Consider the following 20,385-nt stretch of genomic DNA (forward strand, 5'->3'; position numbering starts at 1 on the left):
ATTCCTGATATTTCCCCTAAGAATCTCATCAGCATGAATTTTTAAGGAATTTAAATCAGGAATTGCAGGGCGTTGCGCCCCCATTAACAGATGTCGATAAGTTATGTAAGAGCTTCTGAAGAAGGCAGATGTAACCCAGGATCCCCCAAAGTTGGGGTGACTACATCAAACAATGGGTATAGAAAAACAAATAAACAAATATAAGTAAGGTAAACAAATCAGAGCAAAATAATTAAGAGCAAATAAATCTTAGAGAACCCATCTCACCTGTGCCACCCCAGCCTGGGCTGTTGACTGACCCATGCCCACACTGTTCACATTCATGGCTCCAGTGGATGCTGGGAACTGGTTTTGGGGCAGGAATTGGTTCTGGGTAGGAGCCTGACCCATCATGTTGTTGGAATGAGCTCCCATCATGTTCTGTGGCTGAGGCATTCGGGAAGGAGACATTGCCATCTGAAAATTAACGCCCAGATTAACTAATTACCATTTAGGATTACAGAGCAGGACAAAGGAAAATACCCTCACTGAAATCAACCAAAAGATAGGACAAAAAAAATAAAAGGAAAACTGGCTCAATTACACTAACTGGAAGGGGACATATGCCTATAAGTTCAGCATTTGTTCCACAGCATTCAGGAGGCAGTTATTTTTTAAACAGGTAATATTCAGAGTGTTAACTCTGTTTTGTTCTCTGGGGTGACAGAAAGAATCCAGGGAAACTAAAAATATTTCTGTTTTTCTAAAGAATAAAAACATGTTTTCATGTAGGAACAAAGAAGGTTTATGTACTGCAAAGACAATAGATGCTCTTCCACAGACTGCTTGGGATTACTGCACCTGTGGCACGTGCCCCTCTAAAGGTCTGCCTGGTGTTTTTAGAACACGTAAATGTTGAAAACAAACTCCTCACTAAAAGCCTGTCAGACTCGCTGCGTTTCCATGAAATTATCCCACAGTTTGCAGCAGTGCTCTGTGACTTGGCCTTTTCAGAGGAGATGAGGTGTGGGGTGGGCTGAGGCTGCGCTGAGCAGGGTGCTGAGGGGGGTACGAACCGCGGGCACGGCGCCCATGTTGTTCATCTGCACCGGGTGGTTCATCGGAGACGCCGCCCGCGGTCCCAGCGGTGCTTGGGGCATCTGTACATTCCCTATGGACATGGGGTTAAACTGATTCATTCCTGCAAATGCACCCCCAAAACAAGTCATTAGGAGCAAGTCAGCAGAATTTATGGATCTATATTCTACTATAAAATTAACAGTTATTATGACTGAAATTCGACCGCCCTACGCTTTATCTTTTAGTTACTTGACTTAACAGACAAATCAGGATGCAAGAAGTATTTAGAACAATACTAGTCAGGGTGAAATACAATTTTTGGTGTCTAAAAAAAACATTAAATGCAAAAGATGAAGAGTAGGTGATCTGCAGAGGATGTTGGATGATCTGCAGAGACAGGATGCTATTTATAAATAATACCTTAGGATGGTTTCTTAAAATCAGGCATTTGCTTTGAAACAGCAATGTCTTATTCAGGGCTCACTGAAATGGTTGAAGTAAATATGATAAAAATACATATTGTAGGTATGAAGGCAACTCCAAGCCTCAAATCAGGACAAAAGCTGGAAACAGGGGGCTGTGCTTTTTATACAAAACATTTAATCCCTCCAAAAAACTTGTCTAAAGCTGTAATTATGGAACTATACTTGCTATCAACTTGTTATCCTATTCAAATGAATTTTTCAAGGATTTAACTTCCCAAGGACATTTCAACACAAGTTGTGACTTCATACTAACTCTGAAGCAAGAAATAAAATAGCTGAGGACACTTTTTTGAAGGAAGTTGAAGCACCTAAAAGTCATGGGTTTATATCTTTTGGAAAAAAACCACCCATGAGCTCACAGCAGCCTCAGTGAGTAATGACAAGTGCTGTGAACAAGCTCCAAGGCTTTTTTAGATGCACTTTCCATCAGAAACCAAGAAAGGGTATCATTAGTTACACAGATTTTAGGACTAATGTGCTGTGTTTCCAGCTACAGGTGTATTTTTGGCTAATTAACTGACGAAAACATGCCAACATCCTTCCCCCTTTACAGTGTTTTAAAAGAGAATATCCACAGCATTCTTGCTTGAGCTGTCCTCTCTTTGGAAGCACTGAATTAATTCCCAATCCCCAGCAAAGTGCTGGATACTTATTGTTAACACTGCACTGACACACAGAGCAATGACAAAGAATGATGGTGAAAAAGGGCAGACCCAGTAGTTCCTCCATCCCAACACCAAAAAACCCCAACATAAGATCAACTTTTCCCCCCAACAATTATTTTGAGCCCACAAATTGCATTTAGAGAGGAAAACAGATACCTTGAGAAACCTGCATACGACTGATAGGCACGGTTGGCATGGACATAGGCCCATCTGCAACACAACACAAGAATAGTCAGCAAAACCAATTTTAAACACAACCTCAGGATTAGCTTGAGTCCAAAGATTCCTGAGAAGCAGAGGCAGCTCCAGCAGCACTTACTGGGTGGCCTGACGGGCTGTGCCTGGCCCATGGCAGCAGCCACCTGGGGAATCCCTGGGGGCTGGGGCCCGGGGGTCTGTAAGGCTGGTTGGTTCCCCAACATCCCTTGTTTATGGAGACGAGACCTCCGCTTCTCTTCCAGCTCTTTTTGTATCTTATAGATTTTCTCTGCTAATAAATGATAGTATTCATCCTAAAAGGGGGGGAAAAAAGAGTAATCAGCAGCAGCAAAACTCATTCAGTCTACTCGAATAGCATCATCTGGTTTTAGGTTGGGGTTTTTGTTTTGTTTTTTAATGTATACACCTGCCTAATTGAAAAAGAAATATTTATTTTCAGAATCCTGGTAAATTAAGACAGGCTTAAGATTGCTGTAATGCAGAAAAGGGGAAAAAAAAGCTTCCAGAAATCACACTTGCTTTATGGCAACCCTTCATACCTACTCTGAGTAAATTAGCAGACAAAGGAGAAGGCTGGAGGTTCTCTGTTGCTTCAGCAAAACCCAAGAAGCTGTGCTTTAGTTTCTAAGTGTTAATGATTTTTGAATGTTATTTTCATAATAAACATTTCCACTAATCCACAGACAAAAGAAAAAGATATTCCCAGCACACTGTTACACTGAATAAACTTTCAGGAGACAGATGTTAAGGACAGATCAATTTTTACATAAAGAAAGGAACTGCTCTTTTCCTAAAGAGTCTATCAACAATCATGGCAAAGGATAAACAAAACCAGACAAAACCTCAAAGGAATGGAGAAAATTCAGTGAAAAATAGTCCACAGGCACAGACAAGTAAACACTACATCTGTACAAGATGAAAAATCCATTTTACTCAACCCACACTGACAACAGATCCAATAAGACAGTCACAGTGCACACCATGTAGACAATTTTGCTTGTCAGGAATTGCTGGACACACATCTGCCAAGTGCATGAGATTATGCACCTGTTAAAGGCAAAAAAACTCCCACAAACCCTCAAGTCTACATTTCTTTTGTGGGGTCACCATGCTCTTAGAACCCAGGGTTACACAGAGCACAGGTTGAGTGATGCTTGCCCACAATCATTTTGTTTTTATTCAATTTTCATCGAAACCAGAATTTGTTATTACAGCAGGATTGAATTAATTTCAGAAAACTTAATATGAGACAGGTGTTCCTCAGCAGCCTTGTTAAGGAAGTCCAGTCATGCAATATAAAGCTTTGTTTTCTAGGTCACTTCTCAGAGTTTCTCAAAAATCAGTGCAGACACTTTCTGCTGTCCAGTTTAAAAGCTTTACAGCCCCTCCCCTTCTGCTGCTCAAGCCACTTCAGTTGTAACTTCCTATTTGTAAATTTGATATCGTGCTGCTTTCCCACTCCTGAAAAGGCTGTGTTCACAAGGAGCACACACTGCTAGAACAGCATTAAGCTCCTTACAGTGCCTCTTACTGATATGTTTTTCAGTGTCAAAGTAGAACGGAAGCTCCTCAAAAAGAAAGATGTAATTCCTCATGGCATTGTTAACACATTCTGAATTACTACTCCCTTCTTCCAAGTTTGCTGCTTGGAGCCAAATACATTAGATGAATTCCAATAATGGAAGCTTCTGGCCATGAGGCTCTGACAGCTGTTTTGAGGGGTGAGGAGAAGATACTTCTGGGTGTTTGTCTGTCAGAAGGCATTTAATTTTACAGTCAGGAGTTTTACTATACTATTCCTTCCTGAGAAGGTATTTAGACACCCAGGTGTGACCATGAAATCCACCTTCTATTTAAAACTGGTCTCTAAAGCTGCCAGGGTAACCAAGTGTGAGCACACCCAAGTCTTCCTTGTAAATAACCTCTTGGTAGCTACAAGGAGGATACAACGTGGTCACTGACCAACACTGACACAGCAGCAGCACTGTAAGTATGGCCATTGCCTATTTACCTCTAGGAAATAAAAGCTCCCTTTCCACCCCAAGCTCTTCTGGGAGATGGGCTGAGAGGGGCAGAAGTGTCTGACTGGATCATCTGATTATCACCTGAAATGCCACTAACTACTCTCTTTAGATACTCCTCCCTTGCTTAAGAAAGGATCTCAAGTTTCTCATCAGGTAGGATCTCACTGGCTGTTACTACTGCCATGAATAATGTTATCTTTTCCCAATGAAAAACGTCAGGGAGTGGTTCCTTTAGGATAGAATTACCACCATGTCATATCCTCAGCCTGTCAATCAACAGGGATTTGCTCCCTCCAAGTAAGAGAGATTTGAACTGACATCTCTGTGCAGACAGAGCAAAAATCACAAACTACAAGAGGAATTCTGGTTTTTTTCCCACCCACAAAGCAGGAAAACTGGCTTCTTATGTCTTAGCCCAACCACTCCTGGTGCTGCAGAGTAGAGGAGAACTAATTCCATCAGTACAGGTGGAATGAAAGCAGTAGAACAGCACTGGGTCCTAGAGAAAACCTCCAGTGGTAAAGAGGCCCTAAGAAAATTTTATAACTGCTGCTTATACAGAATTCCAAAAAGGGAGGAAGTCAGAAAGGGAAACATCAAGAACTGCAAGCTGTTCTCCAAGCTTCCTGCATGTCAATCACACTTTCAGGAGGATGCAAGCAGGGACGGATGTGATGGTGTCTAGAGGTGAGGGGGGTGAATTAGCTTGGAGTGACATGAATCACATGGTCTGGGACTACACAAACACTGTCACAGACTGAAAACACGACTTTCCTCATGAAGAGGGCAGTGAAATGATTCTCTGTGGTTTTCTTTACACTTCTAAGATCTGTGATGCTACTGTTCTTTAACATGTTGGAGTGAAGCAACATACCCTACTATTAGCAGATTCATACATGTCTCCTTCCACTTTCCTGGCATAAGCCACCAAGTTCTCCATGCGGCGATCCTTCAGTGCTGCTGGATCAGGAGTGGGGAAGATGGCTTGGACACTGCAAGGATGGAGAAACAATAATAGAAAAAAATCCTCAGAGAAACCCAAAAGTCAATACAGCTTTATGATAATTACCCTGGATGCTCCCTTACACACCAGGTATGTAAAAGCATATCAAAATGGTTAAAAAAAATTTTTTTAATATTTCACACAGGATTAAAGCAAATTCAATGATGAAAATAAAGTGAGGTTTAACAGTCTGGAGTCTAAATAACTGCTCACCACAGCAGAGCAAATTTACTAGCAATAGAAACTACTTCCATGCCCACTCCTTAATGAGCATGAAGAACGAACTGAAGAGGAGGGTTAAAGGTAACTCATCCTGAGTGGCCCAGCACCTGAGAACCACTACTGGTAACTTTCAGCTTAATAGAAGAACTACTGTACTGAAATTATTTAAAAACATTGAGGAAAAAGGCAGCCTTGGTGAATACTTACAGTTTATGCACTAAATGATTGCGCAGGTCCTGAGTGACATGTTCATGCCATGCTTTCCTTACCCCGGTACTCGAAGGAGGTGCAGCCGTTGGCATTGAGCTGAGGTTTCCAACATTGCCAGAGTTTGTGCCATCATTCATTAGTGGGCTAAAGTAAAAAGAAAAAGGACTGTTAGAGTACCAGAATGCAGAGTTTTGTCGTAGATTTGATGCCTGAAGTAATCTTTGAGTTGTTGCTTTCACCACTTTCAGCTATTGCATCAAACATTCTCTTAAGTGAAATTTTGGCATCAACAAACTGCAACCCCTGAAGCAGCAAAGCTCAGGAGTTTACAAGGCACATTCACAGTGTGAATGGTAAAGAATCACAACTATGAACTTAAAAATACAAATTATTCTTCCTTTGGGACTTCATTTAAAACTATTAAATATTGTGGGGCTCTCAGGAGGCACAAAGCAGCAGCTCTGGAACTGAAACAGGAAAGAAGAGCAGAGCTGTACACGTGACTGACCATCTCCATGCCAATACAATCAGTTTTTAAAGCATGCTCTTTATTTACATTCATAAGCATGTAAATAAATGTTTAATTGAGCAAGAATGAAAATGTGTGCATTACTTATTTGTCCCAAGGGATGTTGGAAGAGCAGTTTCAGAAATTAGACCCGGTTGCTGGTCTGTTGTTATTCCTCCTGCGGGAAGGTTCATCTGGTTGGCTCCTTTGGGACAAAATTAAACATCATTGGTACACAGGTCACAATTTTGACAATAATATGACAAAACTACACTTTAGTGACCCACCTGGCTAACAAAAGAAGCAATTTATCAGTTTAAGTATTTTTATAATAATACCTGCTGTACTGCACATACATGGCTATTTAAGTTACTTACAAAAACGAGTCTATTAAAATTTTAAATTCATAAACTCTTAAGATTATATCAATAAGCTATAAAGAAGGTAATACTAGCAATTAAGATGCAAAAAAAAAAGGTAGTATTTGTGATAGAATTGTCTGTTAGAACAGGTAACAATTGTTAAACCAAAATCCTTCAGCAATTCTGTCTCATCACCTCAGAGAATGAGCTATGGGCTATGTTTTAAAAGAAACTGAAACTCCTGCTATTTGGCAAAAGCACTATATTAAAAACTTTTGAATATTCAAACGTAAATGAACGGCAGTGTATATAAATAGTGTATTTTTAACTCACTAAACAACATGAACAGACAGTCACTACTCTGACCAAACAAAATACCAGACTGTCCTAAAAATGCAACATCAGTTATTTTAACATTGTTTTTTCTTGGTCTTTTCTGCACCTACCCAGTGCATTAATGGTCCTCATTTGCTGGTGAGCCTGAGGCTGTGCTGGCTGCTGGCCTTGGACCTGGGGCTGCAGCTGTGTTTGAGGCTGGTTGCCATATGGCAGCCCAAGGGCAGCGTAGGCTCGTTGCATGGAGCTGGGGTCAATTGGATTGGGATTACTTAGCGATGGAGTGTTCTGCTGGCCCGTGCCAACAGAACCAATGGAATTCTGGATTCCACCAGCTGGAGACCCTAAAAGGGCTATAGAAAAGAGAAAGGATAAGAGAAAATTAAAACTCGATGAGGATAAGGAGTAAAACCAGTCATGCCAAGAGTCACCAGAACATGCACATATTCTATGGTACAGACATTTTTCTGCCAGAGGACAGAACAACACCCGAGATGCCAAGTGGGAAAACTCAGCCCTTGATTCTACAGGACAGAACCCACCCTGGCTATTAATCCATGCAGTCTAAAGAGAAGTGCTGTAAATTTCAGGCAGATAAGCCCATAATTACTTGTAAGAGATATATAGTATAGGCTCCTATACAAGGCTAAATAGGATTTTCATGCTTAGGGACAGTAAACTAAGGGGAAAAAAATTTAATTCCTCTACTTCCCTCTTTCCCATCAATCCCATTTTAGGTCAAAATATTTGGCTCCAGAACAGAGATCCTGAGTTCAGCAGAAACACTGTGTCCTTGGACACAAAGGTAATACTGAAGATCTGTTGGTAGAAATTTTCATTGCGAGCAGTCACCAGATGAATCCTCTGAAGGCCAAACTACCCTAAACCCCAAGTTACTCAGAGCTGTGAAAAACCTTGATGAGTTTCAGACTGTACTGGCAAAATCTAAAATAAGTTGGAGAGTCAGAAAGGGGTGCAACCCTGGTCAATAATTTAGACAATGTTTAGATATTCATTAACCTATATGGCTACCACAACCAACCAACCTCTCCCACCATGCAGACGTATGGAAGAGTCATTTGCATTGTAGACAGAAATGGAAACAAGAGGGTAAAGTAGTATTTACTTAATCCAGAAGTGAGTAAAATTTTGCTTTCTGGTTCTCATTTTAGCTGCAATTCTAAGTAATACCATGTTCCATTGTGAATGACCCATGGAGTACAACCTTCAGCACAAAGACACTGCATTTTGATAACCAAGACTCTGGTAGAAGTAACACTTCCTTCACATTTTCCCCCCTCAGGTAATTAAGTACGTAATGTGCATTACAAATGTGTGAGCTAAACTTAGCAACAGTAATGGCTCTTAATATAGGCAACAATAACTGTTCTATGGAAATATTAGGAGGGGCACGTGGTTAGATAAAAAAGTCATGAAAACAAGCCTTCTGAGACATTAACAGCATTATCCAGGCTTTCTTAAGTCCTTACCCACTATGGAAACTGAATCACTGAAAGAGATACATAAGCTTCCAGCTTCCACCCAAGAGAAAACATACACATCGCACAGTCCAGACTTTTCCCTCTCCAGATGAGAAATCAATTTGATCTCATTTGCCAAAGAACTACTAATAAATATACTCAGATATCTCCCTCTCCTGAATAAGCAGCCCCACAAAAAACATCCTTTTTTTCCCCAAAGGACAATCCACAGTGTTTTAAAAGCTGGGATTACCATGGAAATTAAGGCTTATGTATACTTACACTCTGTGGACACACTCACAATAACTTTTGAACTCACTGATCACTTCCAAGAGAATTTAAAAACGAAGACAGAAGCTGATTAAGATCCTATCAGCTTAATTAAAAAGAAAAAAAAGAAGACATATTAAAGAGCACCTATATGAATTCCTCATTGGACTTGCACGTACTACTCTGTAATCACAAAATCTAGGAGAAAGATGCCTCTACACTACTGCAAGCCAAGGAATAGGAATATTAAACAGCACAAAACTTGTGGCACCCTGGAATTCAAAAGGCTTCAGAGGCTGCTGTGACAGCACAGATTGTTTCAGGAGCTAATAGGAATTCCAGCTTGTTAGAGGATGATATTCCACCAGAAAAATTAGGACAAAACACCCCCAATCCGCTTTCAGCGCTGGCTGGAAGTGTGGAGATGGCAGAATGCCCACAGGTGATGCCAATATTGGGAACTAGAGAAAGGCTTCTGGCCATCCCATTGTGGAGAGCCCAGCCTTCCACCATCCCTCACAGTCTCCTGGGGAAAAGACCACTGATTGTCTGAGACTGCAAGCTTGGCTTTAAGCTCACTTGGAGAAGTCCAGCACCTCCAGCCCACGGCTCTGGGCGGAGCTTTGGCAGCAGCATCAGTTACTACAAAGCGTAAGTTCAGCCCCTGTGTTAGAACAGTTTTAGACTATTTGGCCTCAGCTTTTCTACACTTCACAACTCAATAGGATCCTGTTCTGACTATTTCCCAACATCAGGAATCTGTTTTTGAAGGAGTTTTTCTTGTCTGTTTGTTCACTGGTTTTACATGAAGGCATGACATTATCTGTCAAACAAGAAGATGGAGGCAGAGAGTATTAAATTTCCACTCTGGAGAAACCCAAGTGCAAATGCTGTTCCTTCTGTGACAGATACTGCAGGAAATAAAGTCAACTAAAATAAATACAGCCCTGGAACAGACACATTAGGCCACTGCTACGTGAAGCAATGTCTACTGCAATTTACTTTTCTTAACTGATGCTTCAGACATTGAGGAGCCCACGACAGAAGTTACAAGAGTGAAGTGAGCTCTGTAATTCACATTATAAATGCTGTAAAGACAACTGGCTCTGTGTGTCCCAGTGTTACAGTGTCACTTGTGTTTATGTACTTGGGGAGGGAAGGTTCAAACGAGCACAAGTTAAGCAGCCCCAGAACTTCCTGAGCAGCCTTGGTGACACCCCGATGCCGCAGAAGGCATCAAAACCATCAAACAGCAGCTGACCTGCAGGATTCCTGTCTCAGGTAATGCTGTTTAATGACACTGCACTCATGTATTCTAGGGGGAAGCCCCTCCAGCTAATTAAAATTTATTTTAAACACAGATCCCTAATGCTATTTTAAGTATGAATGCCCAGCACTTCTCTAACCTGACCACTCCAGTGCAACATGTTAAACCATTTTTGAGAATTTTAAATTCCTAAACACTAAGGATTAGATCAATAAGCTAGAAAGAAGGTAATACTAACAATTAAGATGCAAAAAGAAAGTAGCATTTGAGACAGAATTGTCTGTTAGAACAGCTGGCAGTTGTTAAACCAAAATCCTTCAGCAATTCTGTCTCATCACCTCAGACAACAAGATATGAGCTGGTTTAAATTTAGCCACGCTGGTTTAAATGTTTGATTTTGCTTCCAAATTCTTTAATTGAGATTTTTTCTGTTCTGCAACTCCTCACTCTGCTCATCTCAAAGTGGCTGGAGCAAAATTTGTGCTGGTGCCCTTGACTCACCTCAGCATGAGCTTGTCCTGCACTCAGCATTAGGCAGGTACATGAAGGTAAGGGTACACAATCGTTTAATTAAAGGCTGTACTTGAATCAAATCACGGGGTGAAGATTTTATGAAGAACTTGAAGCAGGAAGTGCCAGTTTTAAACTTCACCACCAATGCCATTTTAATTTTTATTTAAGTTAAGCATTAAATCATAAGCCTTCAGTACAGCATTGTATCAGGCAGTCAATGGAACTCCTTCATCCATAGACTAACCATCCATCATGCGCCTCCATGGGATAACTGATGCGTCACCATTATATGATTTCCAGCAATTGAAAAAACAAGAGACATGTTTTTTTGTAGATCTTACAGTTATTGACAGCAAGACTTGAACGAGCTGGATTTCATTTGTTTTCACAGGAAGCAGACTCCACTGAAGAAGTTGCTGCCTCCTCCTCCTGCACAGGTTGGTTCCCAAATGCTCTATATTCAGGTCCTCTTCCATTTTCCACCTGTATTCAATAACCTGCTACCTCAGCCAGCTAAATCCTGGTCCTACTTCCATTTTCCTCATCAGACTCCTACTCTTTCATCCCTGACTTCACATACTCCAGAATTTCTGTCTCTGTCATCTCTAAAATCACACTTTTAGGTGAAGATTAATTGTCTCAAGTTTAATTTTTCTTAATCCAGCTTTCTCCTTGCTGCATTTTGTTTAAAATTTTTCTACAAGGAAAGTTACAGAGGAGACCAGCTCCAAGTTCACAACTCCACTTTCCGGCCTCAATCGTCTGAGCGTGGATCCCAGGGGTTTTCCAGCGTCCCCTGGTCCTGGAATGACGCACACCAAGCACTGCATGGGGATGGCCCAGGACATTACAAATGGGAGCAGATCCAGGAGCTGTGGCACAACATACCTGCCCAGGCCAGGAATGGAAGAATTAAGGACCTTAAGCACGTGCATGACAAGATGAATCTTCAAAAAAATAATTGACGCAGCTAGGAAATACATCAACAACTGTTTGCAAAATTTTGTAACTCATATTGTGGTGGGCCCAGCAGGAAGCAAGAAGTACTTCCTAACAAAAACAAGCCTTCAACCCCAAAATATTTCAACCAAATTTCAAGCCATTACTTCAAAACACAGGAATCACCTGCTTATTCAAAAGAAAAGCTTAATGTTTTACCATGTACAAAATAATATTTGTTTTCCAGTTTCCCCTGCCCCCTCAGAGGTAAATGGGACACACTATAAGAACCATGGTGGAAGAATTTTAAATTTGTCCCAATGTGTCCTTTTAACAAGTCAGGTCACTATCAAGCATTATAGTAAAATATAGTTCAAGACTGCTTTAAAATAAATAAAAAAGGCAATACAAAGGAAACCCGGCACAATGTTCTTTGCAAAAAATCTCAACACTGAAAGACCTGTACAGAAACAGCTCCATGGCAATAATCTAAACCCCAGGACTTTCCAGGACTTGCAGATCCCCAAGGAGGAGGAACAGAAAGCCACAAAAGCACAGGAATGACTGCACATGGAAGGGAGGCACCACACTGCAATGGTTCACCAGTGCTCAGCTGCAGAATGTTCTAAAAGGTGGGCACCCTTTGAATGAGCTGCTTGAAAGCCCAGCATGGACACACCAGGACTGAAATAACAACAGGAAAACAGGGATGGGCACAGGAAGGAGGGTCACCACACTTCTCATTCCTTTTCCCCTTTCTGAATGTTCTCTGTATTCTGCCAAATGCAGACTCCCTCCTCCTCCTCCCAATTTAGTAGAAGCTACCATGATTTATTCTCAAAAAAGACAACATTTTCTTCCAGTCTAAAACTAACCCAACTCTGGTTAGCTTTCACCTGAGCAGGCACAACATTTTAAAATGTGCATATTAATGTAAATCATTTCACAAACCTTCCTGAATGCCCAAAAAGGGGTACCTTTTATAATATATGTAAACAAGTACTTTTAGTGTTCTTCTTTCATCTCCCAACAAACCGTGAGGTGTTACATGTATGACTCAGAGACATAATCCAGGACAAAGAACCCTGCACCACTGGATTATTGATTAACTGAACTGAAGAAGGGGATTTCATATTTATCTCCTTCCATATGCAACAAGAGAGACAAATTCTACACTTATCCACTATAATTCTGTTGCAGTCAGACAATATCCTATTTGATCCCATAGTAAAATTATTTTTAAGGACTATTTATGTTCAAGTTTTTGTTCTCTTTTGATCAGCTGTATGAACAACAAAACAAATAGTGCACAAAATACTTTTGTAAAGCAGCTTGTATTGAAAAATACAATTCTGTTCTGGTAGATGTTGTTAGCACTTTGATAGCAACTGTGTAATAGGATGTTAAGCACAAATGGACCATGTCATATTAAAAAGCAAAGCCTTCAACATATTTTTTGAGGGCCAAACTAAACACTTGCAACAAATTACTACTTTCAAAGTACAAAATTTATCTTGTTTATCAAGGAGAAGTTTGGTAAAATAAAAACAAAATCCTGACCTCCAAGTAGCTCTATCGTTATACTTTCTTCAGTTTTGGAGGAGGAAAACCCCTCCTAAAACCATAAAGAGAACATGCTCAATGGATAATTTTGATCATTTTAGCAGCTACTCTCCCCCCCACCTTAATCCCACCTAACCTAGGAGCAACTCTCCATCCTCCAAGGTTTACTGGTGTTCCCCCACTGCAGTCTCAGCTTAACTGGAAATCAGCAGAATGTTTCCAATCCAATTCTAATGTACAAGCTTTGCAAGTCCTGCAGCTATTTTCCACCCTTTCTTAACCCTTATTTGAATATACTTAGGCATAACATTACTTAAGGCTTCTAGAACTTTACATTGATGCTGTAAAATGTTCCACCCTGGCATCTTTTCAAAGGACTTGATGAGAAGCAAACCTACCAACATAAGTTCAGATTTTCTGTTTCAGAGCAAGAGGGAAGAAGAAATAAACTACAAATGGATTGGCCCCAATGATCAGCAACAGCTCAGCTATTACAAAAACCAGGCATGATTTGCAGAACTTCAGCTAATCTATACCAGTGTTAAATACACTTAATGATTAAGGCACCCAGAGCTTTTTGCATGGGAGAATTGTTTTTTCAAACATTTTTGATTATTTTAAATCATTAGCATGTTGATTTAAGCTGTTCCTAGCAGCAGGAAAAACAATCAAGTAGCTTATCTCCTTCCCAAGCCCCTACCTACATCCAAAACTGCCTCATAACTGGAATCTATTGACCTGCCTCACAATGAAACACCAGTTAGAAGTTACCACACCCTTTAAAAAAGATGTGTGCTTGAGCTCAGACTTTCCCAATTATTGTGTATTTAAGTAATAAATTGCATTCAATGATCAGAAATGGGAATTCACTGCTATATCTATCCTTATACAAGATTGTTAACAGCTACTAAGTTTGTTGGGATACTGTCAAGAGTTTATTCCTCCACTGCACACGTGGTCAACTTTGGTTTAACAGTTTTACTGGTGCCAGCAGTAAGAGAAGTACTTACGTTGTTGGTTTCTTTTGTCACTGGCATTTTTCAGAGGAAGGCACACGGGACAGTCGTGCCGAGTACAATTCTTCCAGTGGGAGATGATTTGTCTCGAAGATGCACAATGAGCAACTGCAGCAAGGGAAAGCAAGAGTTAAGAGTCACTCCTTGGTTAATTGGTTTTGAATTATTTCATTTTTTAGAGTAACTCTACTCTTTCTCTTTCACAAGCAATACTAAAACCGCAAACAACTAATTTTTTTTGTGGTCTACCAGCAACTGAAGGAAATCGGTACTAAAATTTAAGACAAAGACACGGTGGACACTACACCCTCCTTATACAACAGAGATGAAAAGGATGCTTGCAAGGCTACACTGACACCTTCCTACCTCCAAAAGGCAAATATTGCAATACTGTACATACAACTAAACACAATTAAAATGTTTTGCGATCCCAGTGCAAATGAAGGAAACTAGTACTAAAATTTAAGACAAAGACATGGTGGATATCACACTCAATATAACAGAGGAGATGAAGAAGATGCTCGCACGGCTACACTGGCACCATCCTCCTTGAGGAGGGCAAATATTGCACTCTGTTTTCTGAACTGGAAACTGCAGAGAGATGAGAGCTGGGAGCAGTTTAACCACAGAACCAGTTCTGGCACTGCCTTGCGCCAGGCACAGGGACCCTCTGGACGAGAAGAGAAAGGCTGGGGACAGAGAGAGCAGAGAGGCCTCACCTTGGCAGGCCTTGCCAGCCTGGCAGTGCGTCATGTGGTTGAGGACGTTCTTCATGGTGCGGCAGTGCGGGAGGGCGCAGGCGCGCACCTCGCCGTTGGCCTGCTCGCGCCGCTGACACTTGTGAGCGTGGAGCAGCAAAACCAGCTGCTGCTGGATCAGTTTGCGCTTCTCGGGGTCTGCTGTGGGCCCAGTGGCCATGGCCTGCGTCGGGACGATTCCCACTTGCTGGACCTGGGTTTGCATCTGGGACTGAGAGAAAAGCGGAGAGTTCAGCATTGTGCCTGTGAGCCGCAGCTCTGATCTTAATCTTGTACAACGATTTGAGTATCACAAAACTGTTCACTGAACTGCAAGGGTTATTGCACCACTCCCTGCAGCATTCTCAAACATTTCTAATGCTGGAGCAACGTGAATGTATTGAAAGGTTCCTCTGTTAAAACACTTACACAAACAGGAGTTTAAATAACGAGCCATTCAAAATACTGTTTATTAGAGAGACTGTAATTCCAACAGCAACGAGCTCTTACTACTCTTACACCTCTTACTCAGAGTGGAATTCTTTAAGATCCCTTCCAAACCACACCAATCTATGATTCTATGAATTCCAGCTTGTTTAGTGCTACAATTTCATAATATAGGTTATATTTTCATATTACAGGTTTTATACACTTCAATCCTAGTTTCTTGTCTCTAACAAAGAGAAGTCCAATGGGAGAAGACAATCAAAATTCTATGACTGTCTCCATGCATTACAGCAACAGGTGGAGCTGATTTTCCAAGCCTAAGTTAGTCCTTTGTCTCTCCAAGTGATATTCCTTCCACACAGAAAATTCCCAGGGCAAGTTGTATATAGTTTTCTCCTAGTAAGGGTCACCTAAATCTGGGTTGCATTATGGCTACTGAAGAGAACGAGAGTTACCACAGGGTGACACTGGGTTGTATTAGGTTTAAAATCCAATGGTTTACTTCCAGCACCCATTCTTTAGGGACAAACTTCTGCACCAAGGCCTGAGCTCTGCCTGACAGCTGCAAACCCACAGAGATCTTCAGTCTAGGGCACAGCTCGTAACAGTGCAGAAGAGAAACAGCCTCTTTAACATGTCAATTATTCAGCACAGATTAAGTAGCTTTTCTACCTTCCCAGACAAATGTAGAAACCTGATGTTCAAAATTAAACATATCCACAGCTTGCAATGAGTCCCCTAGCAGGAACAGATATGGGACTGAAAAAGTGCTGAAATCCGTATGATTTGCAGCCTAAATTAGTCTCATGGGCAAAGAAGCAACTGTCCCAAGAATCACTTTGATTATGCACTGTGAAAACAGGTTACCACAGGAAAGCTCACCAAATTCCAAGCTACCTAAGGAAAAGGAGCCCTTAAAACCACTTATGAATAGAATATAGGAACATTAGGACTATACTGGGGAGGTAACAGAAGAAATAGTTCAATGCTGTCTGCAGAACTACTGACCAAATCCTGCACACCACATTTAAAGAAAATCAGGTTTAAGTGACAGCATAAACCATTTGTAGCCCACTCTACTTCTGACCTTTGAGAAGGATTCCCCAGCAAATTCCATAGCCCACAAAACCCTAATTTTCTTAGAGCAAAAAAAGGCTCCCTACACTAGTTCTCCCTATTTCAGCAGCAAGCTTTGTCCCTGCACATCAAGTTTTGGAGCTTGCTTTTCTTCTAGGGAATGAAGCACACAAGATCAAGTAGAAAACACCATGTCTGGTATTTGATGGAGGAAGTGGGGACTCTGCCACTTGATAATGATTATAGTAAGTCTTAGACAAAGAGGAACTGCTGAATCTGTTTGTCTTGGGCTTTCAAGAGAAAGAACAATAAAAGGAATAAGTGGGTGAATGAAGGAAACCCATGAACATCCGCTGCCAGTGCATGCAGCTGAAATTCAGTCTTCCATTTCTCCTGTGAACAAATCCACAGAGCAGAGAGGTTTTGCTGAAACAATTCTTGGGTCACAAATAGGAAACAATTAGTTCAGCTAATCTGCAGAAAAATACAGGGATCATGCCAAAGAAAATCTTGTTGGAAGCGATGCTTTCATCCCAGTCAAAGAATTGTTTCCCAAGCCAAGTCCTCCTTTTGTTACTACCCTTCCAGTTAACAGACACAACTGCAGCTGTATCAGCACAGATGCCCTGACCCAAAAGGGTTTCTTGAAGACTGAGTAACAAAAAAGCAGAACTGCAGAGTATCAGTGGTTTGAAGAACAAAGCAGCCTCAGTCCAGATCAGTGTGTCTGCAGGTAGGCAAAAAACCCCTCAGAATATAAGGCTGCTTGTTGCTTCACCTGACTGTTTGACAGTGTTCTTGCTGAAACAGGAAGATCAGGCACTTCTGGACCCACAATTAAAATAAATCATTCAGTGGTCAGATAAACAAGGCAAAAAAGAGTTTTACTTCTCTTGCCACTTGCTCCACCACGAACAGAGCAAACAGATCAGGGGTTGGAAATCTGCTAAAACCTCTAACAGAGATGGGAATGTCAATAACCGATTTTCTAGAAACTGAGTTATACACACTTCTATGGGGTAAGGCAGCTATTAATACCCTTTAAAATTATGGAAAGTCATTTACAGAGGAAGATGGTTCTGCCCTGTCCCTATCCTGAAGGGCAAAAGCTTCCTGCATGTCTGGGGAGCACAGATGCACAAGTATCTTGTCGTCATGGACTTGGATGGACTCAAAGCTCCCTGGCAGTTTTACTTTACTGAGGTGACCAGCAATCCTCTATGTTTTTATGTACTTATATTCAAAAACACTCAACATTGTCAAGATGGAACACTATGTACCTTTTCTCATAAAAATAGGCAGCAATCTCAGCAGCAGTGGCAGTCTTACAGCAGGTAAACAATGCAATACAGAACTCTGCCTCAGCTCCGCTCTACAGAGCATTATGTTTTTAAAATACTTTTCTTCTGCTGTAATTTCTGTTTATTTCCATGCTTTTTCCTTCTCCCTGATAGAAGAATGTGACTTTCACTGTATGAGGACAAATCCTGTGTTTAAAAAGAGCTTTTTAGTTCTTTAAGAGAGGTTTGTAATCAACAGCAGATCTTAGCGAGGTTATTAAGAATCCACTGCCACAAATCCCACACATTGGTACATTAAGGTGAAACACCCCCAAACCCCTTCAGTTCCCTTCCAACCACAGGCCTAAAGTGTGATCCTGAGGGTCCCTTCCAGAGAAGCAATAGCAGGCATAAAGTAGATATACACATGAACTGTAAATCTCAAAGAACTTCTAATGAGCAACATTTCTATCTGAATTAAGTGTTCATAGTGTGGTCAACTCCAATAATGAGTATCCCAATCCAAAAGATTCAAAGAAGTCCTTCCTGCCCACAGGATTTGCAGCAATGCTCTAATAAGTGCTGAACCAGCTCTGAACAACCCAGGGAGTATCATTCTGTCCCAAAACTGAAGGAGAGCTCAAGCAGCAGCTATTGGGTGGCATCGAGGCTAAAGGCATTCCCCAGTGCAGTCACTCGATGACCAGAGCTTCACTGGGAAAGTGACACAGAACCAGTTTACACCTCTTGCAATTCACGTGGATGGTGGTTTCCCTGGTTCCACCAGTTACTCTCAACAGGCACGGAATGAGCAGCCTGGTCCTATCCAAACAGGAAGGATCCTTCTGACACCAGGAACACCAGGGTCAGCTTTGGCCCCAGAGGCTGGAAGCTCACACATGCACAAAGGGGCTGAGATGAGCACTACAAGCAAAATCATTTGCATTTGTGCCCCAAAACCCTGCAGTGCTGCATTTCCTCACCCAAGGAGCAGGAAGAATCAGGATCTGAGTCTGAATGGTGGGCAGAAGACTCCACAGGATAGGAAAAAAGGCTTCCTGAACTGGACACAGCCTGAGAAGGCCGTCCTGCTGTCTGGCGGGAGATGAGTGATGTCAGCCTATAGCACCAACCTGAGCACAGGCAGTGCTCTAGAAAATGAGAAGAGGTAGGGAGATATTCAGCTCCTGAACACAAAGCCAACATAATCACAGAATTACAGAACCATTTAGGTTGGAAGAGCCCTCTGAGATCATCAAGTCCAACCTGTGCCCGATCCCCACCTTGTCACCCAGCCCAAGAGCACTGAGTGCCATATCCAGGTTTTCCTTGGATACCTCCAGGGATGGGGACTCCAACACCTCCCTGGGCAGCCGATTCCAATGCCTGACAACCCTTTCTGGGAAGAAATCCTTCCTGATGTCCAACCCAAACCTCCCCTGGAGCAGCTTGAGGCTGTGGTCTTAACATGAAGAATGTGTTTAGAGCTCAAGATTTATTTCAAAGCTTTGCCACTGACATGGATAAAGGCAGTTTTTGTGTCAAGGGTAAACAGGAATATTTTCAACTTCCCACCTCTACCCCTGAGGCTGGCTTTGGTGAATGAACCTGCAAGCCCATGACAACCTCAAAGGTGAGAAGACTCCCATGGTCAGGCCACAGAAAGAACCTGAACAGTTGGTCAGTGCACATAGCTTTTAATTGCTAAAGGAATTTTGTTTTAAAACCAGCAAAGGTCTCAATCACATGCCATTGAGCCTGCTAGGCATCAAGGCTGGATCAGCATCTTTCTTAAGAATACACTTGTGGAGTTTTATTTCCTCATCTTTCCGATTTGAAGGACCAGCAAATGCCAAGAAAACGTACACTGAAGAAGTGTTTCAAAGTAGAAAAAAATGACAAAATACAGGAAGGTGTAGACAGATTCCGGCTCTCACATATGGAAAATTACCTGAGCAAAATATTGAGGGGGTTATATACCATACATAAACCTCAGTATTTTAGTGGGGGACAAACTAAACTGAGGAATGAGGAACATTAAAAACCCCAAATAACAAATCCCAAATAGAAAAAAGGATAAAGCACAAATGAGAAGTTTGTAAGGGAAGAAAAGCCATGCTGTCGGAGTGCTGGCTATGGAGCACCTCAGCTGCTGGAATAGAGTAGGACACAGCAATGGATATTCTCCACCACTTATATTTGCATACAGGGGATGGGAGAGTGGAACACAGGCCAGAGTACTGGGAAAAGATTAATTCCTCTTTGTCAGCTTTTGCCAGCCTGGCACTGTATTTACAGATGATGCAAAAGCTAAAATACTCCATCATTCAAAGCAATCCACGTCCCCAGGATGAACTCCTGCACTAAGACAAGACAGAGATGCTCTGCTCCCAACAAAACAATGTCCTTTCCCTGGCACTGAATACTATCTGTTGGATTTGTTTCCAGGTCATTAAGATCTTCTCCTTTAGACCATGGCTAAGGAGAGCCTTTTGCCAGCTGTTCACTGCTGTAAATCAGGAGGGATTTTCCTGAGGAAGAGTGAGCTTCTGAGAAACTGAATTTCAGAGTGGAGGTCAGGGCAGGCACAGGGAAGGTGAGCACAGCTGACAACAAGCCCAGCAGAGACTGGGAGAGTGCTGAAGAGAGCAGCAAGCAGACATGCAGCATGCTGCCAGGGCAGCAGTCACAGACCTTTCCAC

At 41.7% G+C, this 20,385-nt stretch overlaps 1 protein-coding gene across 1 annotated transcript in view; it reads right to left on the bottom strand.

The window, feature by feature from the left end:
• Positions 1-20,385, bottom strand: part of CREBBP (CREB binding protein) — a gene marked incomplete at its 5' end in the record, with an annotated part of 96,539 nt that overhangs the window by 32,347 nt on the left and 43,807 nt on the right. The window contains 10 exons of the mRNA XM_017741231.1: positions 268-456; positions 1,056-1,180; positions 2,366-2,419; positions 2,529-2,721; positions 5,327-5,444; positions 5,885-6,031; positions 6,501-6,600; positions 7,204-7,446; positions 14,137-14,250; positions 14,862-15,111. Coding sequence (XP_017596720.1) covers positions 268-456; positions 1,056-1,180; positions 2,366-2,419; positions 2,529-2,721; positions 5,327-5,444; positions 5,885-6,031; positions 6,501-6,600; positions 7,204-7,446; positions 14,137-14,250; positions 14,862-15,111 — 1,533 coding nt within the window. The remainder of the gene's footprint in view (positions 1-267; positions 457-1,055; positions 1,181-2,365; positions 2,420-2,528; positions 2,722-5,326; positions 5,445-5,884; positions 6,032-6,500; positions 6,601-7,203; positions 7,447-14,136; positions 14,251-14,861; positions 15,112-20,385) is intronic.

Source organism: Corvus brachyrhynchos, unplaced genomic scaffold (genome assembly GCF_000691975.1).
Source record: "Corvus brachyrhynchos isolate BGI_N302 unplaced genomic scaffold, ASM69197v1 scaffold58, whole genome shotgun sequence".
Lineage (NCBI taxonomy): Eukaryota > Metazoa > Chordata > Aves > Passeriformes > Corvidae > Corvus > Corvus brachyrhynchos.